Here is a 10,195-nt window from a genome sequence, read left to right as displayed (position 1 = left end):
CTACAATTATATATATACATATATATATATATATATATATATATATATATATATATATATATATATATATATATATATATATATATATATATATATATATATATATATATAACCTTAATTATAAAGCACTCTCAAACTATAATTTGTACGTTAAATATTAATAGTAATACTATTACTATCTATAAGATATGTCAGTTTCGTAAATTACACCATAAGCAACTATAATATATAATTTATACATCAGATGTAATAGAAATCTACTAATTCTAACTAATAAGATATGTCAACTTCGTAAATGACATGATACAATAAATATCCAGTGTACTATGATTAAAGTTATCATGAGAACATGAAAACAGAAAATTAAAGTTGTCATGAGAAATTTATCAAATATTGAGAGTTATGTTTCATTTTAAACTCTACATGTGAATACAATAAAACATAGTCATCATTTCCCCCACCTTTGTACAAGAAGAAATATTATGAAACACACATGTTTAGGGTTGACCACATGATCACGACCTATTAAACCGGATCTCATGCAAAATTTACACTCTCATTTCTTAACCAAAAATAATTATAACAACGTGTGTAAAAATAGAAACATAGTTAAATGTAAAATAAAACAACTATATGAAATTTAAAGCAACGTTTACTCCACGCAGGACATCTTCATACGAGGATATTGTTTATTTAGATTTATTTCACCGATACGGTGCCGTTGCGTTAATAACTCAAACAATGAATCATATATATACATTTTTAGTATTATGGCTTTGTCTTTTTTTATTCTCTCACCGCTACACGTAGAATGTTGCTTTCATTAAACATCATCACCATAAATAAACAACTAATAGTGGAATATAGTATTGCTTATTATGTGTATTTTTATTTTACTCTTTTATGCTACTATAGTAATGTTAATGACGTTTTCATTACTCAATTTTTGTTGCTTCCAAAGATGAAATTGTTCACGTGTATCTAAAGTCCAAGATACGCCCAAAAAAATGTTGAAATCGTAGGGTTATTTAATGCTCAAAGTTATTTATAGAAAAAAAGAAAGTAGAAATGAGTATAATTCTTGCATGCCGCTGATGAAACAAGTGTTTGTTTATGGTGGGCGGTATGTCTCATTAACAGCCCGACCTTGAATCCTAAGCTTCAAAGAGAATATTCAGTGTATAAATACCATTTTGTCCTTTGTTAATTGTTCCATTTTTTTTATCTATATGTATTTTTTAGTTTCTTTTGAGTATTTATTTATATGATTTAATTATCTTATTTTTTTTTGTGTTAAATTTAGTGTTTCTTTAATTTTTTTAGAATGGATAAAAGATTTTTTAACTAATCAATATATTAATTGTCATGTTAGTAATTTTTTTTGTCTTTGTCAAAAATCAAACACTAATCTATTAATTGTTTTACAATTATCACGAACGACATTCAATGACTAGAATGTATATAAGTTATTTTAAAATTGTAAAGTTAATAATTTTAAATATAGATGAAGTGATGGTAATTATTAAAAAAAATTATTTATATAATCACAATTTTAAAATTTAATGTTTGAATTATAATATCAATTTTAAAATTTAATGTTTGAATTATAATATCAATTTTTATAATAATATTTTTCTATGCAATTATTAATTGAGCTGAAAAAAGTTTAATATTTTATAATAATAATAGTAAATTACTGGACAAATAAACAATGTACATTTTTATATATATACTATATTTATCATAGTTTGTTATGAATATCCGATTAGTTATATTTGAATAATTTTGATTACTATCCCAAATTTATATTAGAAAATAAAGCCAATTTTGGAGAACAATTAGTAATTACTCTAACTAACTATCAAAAGAAAACAACAAAATTATGCATTTGTCTTTAGTTTTCTTTAAAAACTCCAAAACGACACGTCTCAAGCAAAAGGAAGTCCAAAAACGACACGTGGGGACCGATCAAAGCACTCTCGCATAGAAACAAAGACCAACCAAAATATCTTCTCATTGTTATGCTTATCTTTTTCAAAAATAAAAGAAGGGCAATTAATCATTAATTTTAAAATAAATTTTATATGAATTTCACTACTCGTATGACATATTCAAATTAAAAAATCACGAGTTTATCTTCTTTTATTTCTTTTATTTCCCTCTACTAATTTATCTTAACACTTAGCATCCAAACCCTTCCAACTAACCGCTTTTTTAATAAATATACTTAAAAATATATATGATATTATTTCTTTTAATATTAATTTTAATTAAAAGTTATATAAAAAGTTAATAATAAAAAATTATATAAAAAATAATAAGAATGATTTTAATAGAAGTTATTATATAAATTATCTAAGAGTAAAATTGATAGAAAAATAGATTATATCAAAACCATTTTTTTTATATATTATTATAGATAAATAATTATAGTAGAATAAAATAAAATATATAAACTTAAATATGTGTTGGTCTTTATAAATATAGCGAATATTAATTTTGTTTTCAGTACTTGTTAAGATATATATAATTTTCACAAAATTTGTTTATATTGAATTTATATAGGTTTTTATAAAAAAAATGCTATATTTAAAGAAAATGACTAAAATCCAAAGAATAAACTTAAATGTGAAGATATATTAAACTAACAAAAAAATACTATTTATGGACTTAAAATTAATAGAGAAAATTTAAAAAAAATTATTTATTTATAATTAAAAAAGTCATTCAGTATATTATAAAAAATATTTTTAAATCTACTATACCTATTTTTAAAATAAATATTTATGGTACATTTTATTACTGTTTTTATAAAATAACATGAAAGTACTTTATAAAAATATACATTAATTGAAATATAATATCATATACCGTTATTTTTTTTTAAATATTGTATCAAATATTAAAACTAAATTAAAGATTATTCATACTTAAATATATTTCAATTACATAATTTAATACTTCCATATAAAATATATTTTTAAATAAATCAACATACCATACTATTTTTTTTAAAAATGATTCTCTTTCCATCAAAAATATTTTTGTACACGCTACAAAATCGACATGGTTTTTCTTTTAAGAATAAAAACTTATAAAATCACATTTAATAATATTAAATTTTCTCCGATCTTATTTATAAATAAAATATTTTTTAAATTTTTTGATTATAATAAATTTAAATATTTATTTCAAAACTATTCGTATTAATTGTGCTATTTCTTTTTTATATGAAATAAAAAAAATTAAATACTGAAAATTATCTTATTTATAAATCAGGCTAGTATATGTATAGTGTGTATATGATGACGAGGGCATTAAATAAAGAGGGCATTATTTATTCTTTCTTTGAGGCATAATGAGTGTGAAACGGTGGTGAGATATTAATAAAAGCTGAAGTAAAGGGTAAAAAAGGAAATCCAAAAAATTGCATGCAAAAACTCACAATTTAAGAGGTAGAATTTTCCGAAGCTTGTGAATAAAATCATACCAATTTATTACCAAAACTCTTCAATTTCCTTATATAAATATAACCCCACCAAAAACCTCTCTGTTTTAACCTCCTCTGTTTCTACTCTTTCTCTCTACAATAAAAAAAACACAATCATCATGATTTTTCAAACCATATAGTATCAAATATTAATATATATCCTTACAATGGCTTCAACACCATATTCATCTTCTTCATCTATGAAGCTTTTATTGTTCATGGTTCCACTCATAATTATTGCAGGATTAGTTTCTGTATTAGGTCCTAATCCTTCTAATTGGATTCTAATTCAAAATCCACCTCTCTCATGGACTTCACAAAATGTTGTTGCGGTTGATTTTCATCACTCTCTTTTCAATCAATCTTCTACACCTCCAATTTCTATTCAACCTATTATTGATCAACAATTGGTAAGATTTTTTTATTTTTATTTTTGGTGTTTTTTTAAAGTCAAGATGATATTAAGTGTACTGTAGAAGTTTCCTTGTTTGATTTTTTTTATTATATAATTGATTTTTAGTAAATGTGTTTAAGAAGAAAAGAAAGTAAAAAAGGAAAGAATTTATGAATGTGAGAAAAGTTATATGCTATTCTTTTCTTTGATGATATATGAAGAACAACTAGAGATAGAGTCTGCAAGATTTTTTTTAAAAAATTGAAAAATTAGAATATAATTTTTTTTAAAATATCCCAAGAAAAATGTTTTTTTTGACAAATCAAAAATATTTTGGTACATATTGAAAATAGTTAGTTCTAATTTGGTACCTTTTTATTTTCAATGTTTGTAATTATATTTTGATTTAAGTAAATTTACAATTTTAAAAATTATAATTAATAATTTAAAATTGACATGTAACAAAATTTACAAATTTCAAAATTATAATTAATAATTTAAAATTGACATTTGACATAACCTTTTCCTTTCATGAGAATTGTAATCTAGTTAATAATTTATTTATATAAAGTTGATAATTTCAAGATAATTTTAGTCTTAGAAATTGAAAGATTTGATCTTATGGAAATTGATGTGTGATGTTACCTTGTTGTTCCGTAATGTAGGGTTCCAAGAATTAATTACTGATTTAAGACATTAAATTTCTTAATTTCCCCATTGTCCAAATACATTTCAAAATAACATAGCTAATTGACAACAATTTCAAGCCTATCATAAAAAAATGAAGTAGAGAGGAGAATTTTTTATTTAATTATTCTTACTATATATTGGTGTATTTTTATTTAGTATAAAAAAGTACTATTATAGTGAGGATTTTGGTGAATAGTAAACAATTGAGTTAGTAATTTTATTTTAGTTGTTAATTTATAAATATCAATTATTTATTTATATTAATAAATAAATATAAATAAATGTTCATTTGTTCTATTGACCAATAGAAATTTAATATAAAAAATTAGCTAATAACCAGTAATTACTAATTATTTTAACATATTTAAACTATATTTGTTCCCAAAAAAATTGTAATATAATTTATTGTTTCTTATTTCATTTTTTTTTCAATTTTACATTTTAATTAATGCAATCCATGTCTTTTCACTAACTAAATTTTTTGTATATATATATTCCCCTAACACTAATTTTTTAAATATATATTCTTAGTTTTTATTCTTTACTTTACATTAAAGTTCACATATTAGTTCCCTCAACTTCAAGTTACTCCTGCAACTTTAATTTTCTGGAGAAAAGTCTTTTACATTATTCTTGGACCATATTCATTCAACATTATTCTTAATCCATTTTTGAACATTCAACCCTAAATGTCATTTTCTCTTTAGAAAGAGTGAAAAAGACAAAAAGGTTACATAAATTTCTCTTGTTTTATTATTGAATTAAATTTCTACAAGCATTTTGATGATAAGTACTTTATTTATTTATTTAGTGCCTGAAATTTATTTATTTTTTAAAAATAAATAGAATATCCTGGATTCAAATCTAAACTCTTTATTCGAATGTTCATGATCCGATATCAATTGACAACCGACATGACTTTGACTTAAAGAACAAGTTAGATAGTTCATTCTATTTAATGAACCATCAATTTTTGTATTTAATGAACCATCAATTTTTCTCTATAGGGGAACAAAGATAAGGAGAATCTCAATGGCTCCCAAATTGTTCCCAACAACACAAATTCTATGAATGAATCTCATATTCTTCAAGAGAAACAAAACCTCCCAAGAAAGTTCAGCATCTTAGATAGAACAGAAGCTGGTTTACTACAAGCTAGAGCTGCAATAAGAAAAGCAAAAAATGGGAATCAAACACAAGACATAGATTATGTTCCAACAGGACCAATGTATCACAATCCTAATTCATTTCACAGGTAAATTATGCACCAAATTATTACATTTTATTAGTTTGATATAACTTTATCACTTTTTTTTTTGAAAATTTTATTTGTAATGTTTCAGGAGTTATTTAGAAATGGAGAAACAATTCAAAGTATATGTCTACGAAGAAGGCGAACTTCCGGTTTTCCATAATGGACCGTGCAAAAACATATACTCAATCGAAGGCAATTTCATCCATACTATCGAGATGAATGATCAATTTCGAACAAAAGACCCCGAAAAAGCACATGTGTTTTTCCTTCCTTTTAGCGTTGCAATGATGGTCCAATTCGTCTATATACGTGACACTCATGATTTTGGTCCCATTAAGAAAACCGTCAAGGACTATATCAACGTCGTGTCTGAAAAATATCCCTTTTGGAATCGAAGCCTCGGAGCGGATCATTTCATGCTTGCCTGCCATGATTGGGTAAATATATCACTATCTCGATTTTAGACACAATTGCACTTACTAACAATATTTTACATTGCAACAATAGAGTTGCGATCAAATGTTGTTGCTACAATTGTTAGAATTTGTTGAATATTGTTTGAAGTAGTTACAAGTTAGTTATGATTAGGGTTGCGATCAAATATTGATACAATTGTTAGAATTTATTGAGAAGTAGTTACAAGTTAGTTATGATTAGTTATAAGTTCGTTACAATTAGTTAGTTAATTTAGTTAGGACTGTATGTCATACATTTTGTGTAATCAATTTTTTTTATTCAATCAATTCTCAATCAATCATAACTAATTTGTAACTACTTCAACTCTAATTTAAAGGGATAAATGTTCTCTCTTAGATCTAACCGCAATTTTTCAATTTTTGTTTTTCTATGATTTTCAGGGGCCAGAGACATCAAAGGCAGTTCCAAACTTGTTCAAAAACTCGATTCGAGCCCTTTGCAACGCCAACACCTCTGAGGCATTCAAACCGACAAAGGACGTATCTATTCCAGAAATCAATCTTCGATTTGGTACAACTCACGGTTACCTGGGCGGGCCATCACCATCCAAGAGATCACTTTTAGCTTTCTACGCGGGTGGGCTTCACGGGCCCATTAGGCCGATCTTACTCGAACATTGGGAAAACAAAGACGAAGACATTCAAGTTCACAAGTACCTCCCAAAGGGCGTATCTTACTATGATATGCTCCGAAAAAGCAAGTTCTGTCTTTGTCCTAGCGGATACGAGGTAGCGAGTCCGCGAGTCGTGGAAGCGATTTACACAGGTTGTGTTCCGGTATTAATTTCAGACCATTATGTTCCTCCATTCAATGATGTTTTGAATTGGAAATCATTTTCTGTTGAGGTTTCTGTTAAGGATATACCAAACTTGAAGAAAATATTGACGAGTATTTCTCCAAGACAATATATAAGAATGCAAAGAAGAGTAGGAAATATTAGGAAACACTTTGAGGTAAATTCTCCACCTAAGAGATTTGATGTGTTTCATATGATACTTCATTCTATATGGCTTAGAAGATTGAATTTTAGAGTCCAAGATGATCAATAATGATCAATAACATGTATTAGATTATCCATTTTTTTTCCATGTAAGGTTTGCAAATTAGTTTTATAAGTTTTTTTATTTGTAATGTAATATTTTGATAATGGCTTGAAATTCTTAACCTTTTGTGTGACGTATAGAATTGTTAAGTAAACCTGATATTTTATTATTAACAGCTTACGTTATATTGACACTAATATTTATATCATAAAATATGTCTATCGTCACACTAAACTACAACGATATGACGATTAACTATGATAATATCTCATTTTTGGATGTATTTTATTTATTTATATTTATGAAAATACATTATACTACATACAAGTTAATAAACTGTGATTATACATTTATAGAGTGACAGAGTTCAAATCTTAATTTTAATAATTTTTTATTTTTTCGTTACAATTAATGTTGTCCTTATAATTATAATATATAAATTAAAATTAAAATACCTATCATCAAGGTTATTAATGTGAACCATTGTAAAAGTCATTACATTTCATCACGGTTTTTGAATACAACTGTGATGAAATTATTTACTCGTATATAATATAAGCGAATTAAGTCTCGCTTCTTGATAGTATCGACGTATCTATCACAACAAAACCCTATCACATAATTTCTCTCTTCTTCGTCATTAACTCTCGCTTCATACATAAATGTATTCTTCTTCCTTATTTTTTCTTTTCGTGTATGTTATTTTTATATTTAACATGATTTTCTTCTTGTTTGAGAGTTTATGGTTTTTTTTTGTTGTTTTATATTATTGTATGTTGTTTTCTTGTTCTGATTTTAGATCTTTCTCTCAATATGAATAGTGGGAGTAACAAATTTATTCACGAGATTCAGGTTACAAATGAGGTTATTGATATGATGGAGTTATGGTTTAACAAAGTCAAGGAAGATGAACTTGTTAGGGATCACATTACTGTTGTTGAACCGTCTGATGAAACAAGTTATAATAAGATTCTTTTCAAGAATCTTAATCTTGAAAAGATGAAGAATGTATAAGCTATTATGAATGATTTAATGAATCTGGATGTAATTGATTATGAATCAGATGAAGACCTTGAGAACTATGAAGACCTTGAGAATTACAAGAATTCAACTAGGCATGAAGATTGAAGGCCTTTGTTATGTTTTACATGATTTGTTGTTGGCTGTTGACGTTGTTGCTTGTTATGTTAACAATGTACTATTGGTTGTTGTTGCTTGTTATGTTACAATGTTAATGCTCGTTATGTTGTGGTTGTTGTTGTTTGTTATGTTACAATGTAATGATTATTTATGTTACAATGTACTGCTATTTGGGTTAATAATATATTGCTGGTTGTTGTTGCTTATTATGTTACAATGTAAATTCTAATTTATATTTTCAAAATAGATTAACATTTTGAAAGTTGTTTATATTCTGAAATCCGGTTCAAGAGAACTCATATTATGTGTGTGGTTCATAAATAATTTGTTTTGCTATGGAGAAAAAATACAAGAAGTATGAAACAATTTTGGAAGTTTCATTCGTCTTGTACTTTTTCTTCATGGAAACACAAAGTAGATCAACTTCAGATCGTTCTAGAATCTTTTCAATAAAATGTATGTTGTTGTCGTTTTATTGATGTATCTTGTTGTTGAGATTATTATAATGTATGTAGATTATTTGTTTTACTCACCCTTCATTAAACACACATTCATTTAAAGTGATTTAGAAAATAATAATTTGAAAATTAAGTTATATTTGAAATGCAACTTAGATCAAACATATTTTTCGAATTGCATCCATCTCGTAATTCATCTATATCACTCTTTAACACGTAGAACTTGGTTTATTGCCTCATGTTCTTCAAAGCAACGTTTCGTTCTCTATTAATTTATATTGCAAAACATCAAATTTGTTGAGAAATTGGATCATCTTCATCGTTGTCATCATAATAATCTTCATCATTGATTAAAATAATTATGATGATGATCCTGAATTAGTCAATATATTGATGATTTGCAAAATAAACTAGGAATGAATAGTTGCTTTGTAGAATTTGGGGCATTGAATTAAATATTATGTGTTAAGAAGCAAGAGATGAATTATAGTATGAATGCAATTTGAAAAAACAGTAGTTCGTTTAAGTTATTTTTCAAGAATAATTTAATTTTTCAAATTATTATCTTATACATTAATTTTAATGGTTGTATATGTTTAGTGACGTGTAAGTAAAAACAAATAATCTACATATTTTATAATAAATTCATGATACTTTTCACAGTGGTTATCTTCTGTAACTGTGGTGAAATGTTAATTATATTCCAAATAAATCGTTGATGTTGTTGGATTTTGAATGCATGACTTTAATATATATCACAAAGGTTGTTTAATATAACATTTATGATAGGTAGCGCGCTACCTAACTTATAATCACAATCACACATCAGTTGTAGAAACCACCATTCATATAATCATACGCTACCTAACAAAAGACATGTAACCGTCATTATACGTGTTTTTCATAGTAGTGATAATGTTTGAACACTATTTTTTTAAATAAAAATAAAAAACTATTTCATAATACAAATATAATATAATATTGTGTCATTAATCAAATTCATTTTTGTATTATAGAGTACAATAATTGCATAGTCAAGATTAATTCTTGAGAAAAAAAAGCCTTTATTTAATCTTTTACAAAATTTAATTGAGCAATGTTAGTCCATTTGTTAATATTTTTCTTAAACTGATTTTTTCCTACTTTAAAACTGTGATTGTAATGCAATGTGTATTATTTATAAAAATAAAAGATATTTATTTCCTTAAAAAAATATTTTGGACAATTTGATCCCTATAAATTTTTAAA

The 10,195-nt window shown here is 25.3% G+C and overlaps 1 protein-coding gene across 1 annotated transcript; it reads left to right on the top strand.

The window, feature by feature from the left end:
- Positions 1-3,425: 3,425 nt before the first annotated feature.
- On the top strand, positions 3,426-7,470 carry LOC127125720 (probable glycosyltransferase At5g03795). The gene is made up of 4 exons (XM_051054516.1): positions 3,426-3,900; positions 5,582-5,829; positions 5,918-6,266; positions 6,687-7,470. The coding sequence occupies exons 1-4, from the start codon at positions 3,658-3,660 to the stop codon at positions 7,353-7,355; spliced, it is 1,509 nt and encodes a 502-aa protein (XP_050910473.1). The 5' UTR covers positions 3,426-3,657; the 3' UTR covers positions 7,356-7,470.
- Positions 7,471-10,195: the final 2,725 nt, after the last annotated feature.

The sequence above is a fragment of the Lathyrus oleraceus genome, chromosome 3 (assembly GCF_024323335.1).
Source record: "Lathyrus oleraceus cultivar Zhongwan6 chromosome 3, CAAS_Psat_ZW6_1.0, whole genome shotgun sequence".
NCBI lineage: Eukaryota > Viridiplantae > Streptophyta > Magnoliopsida > Fabales > Fabaceae > Lathyrus > Lathyrus oleraceus.
Note: the sequence above shows the minus strand (reverse complement) of the source record. Positions and strands in the feature narration are given on the sequence as shown.

Excerpts from the sequence above, each read along its gene's own strand:
- LOC127125720 (XM_051054516.1), top strand. The coding sequence starts at position 3,658 with ATGGCTTCAACACCATATTCATCTTCTTCATCTATGAAGCTTTTATTG. Across the intron at positions 3,901-5,581 it reads CTATTATTGATCAACAATTG|GGGAACAAAGATAAGGAGAA; the intron begins GTAAGATTTTTT and ends TTTTCTCTATAG. Across the intron at positions 5,830-5,917 it reads AATCCTAATTCATTTCACAG|GAGTTATTTAGAAATGGAGA; the intron begins GTAAATTATGCA and ends GTAATGTTTCAG.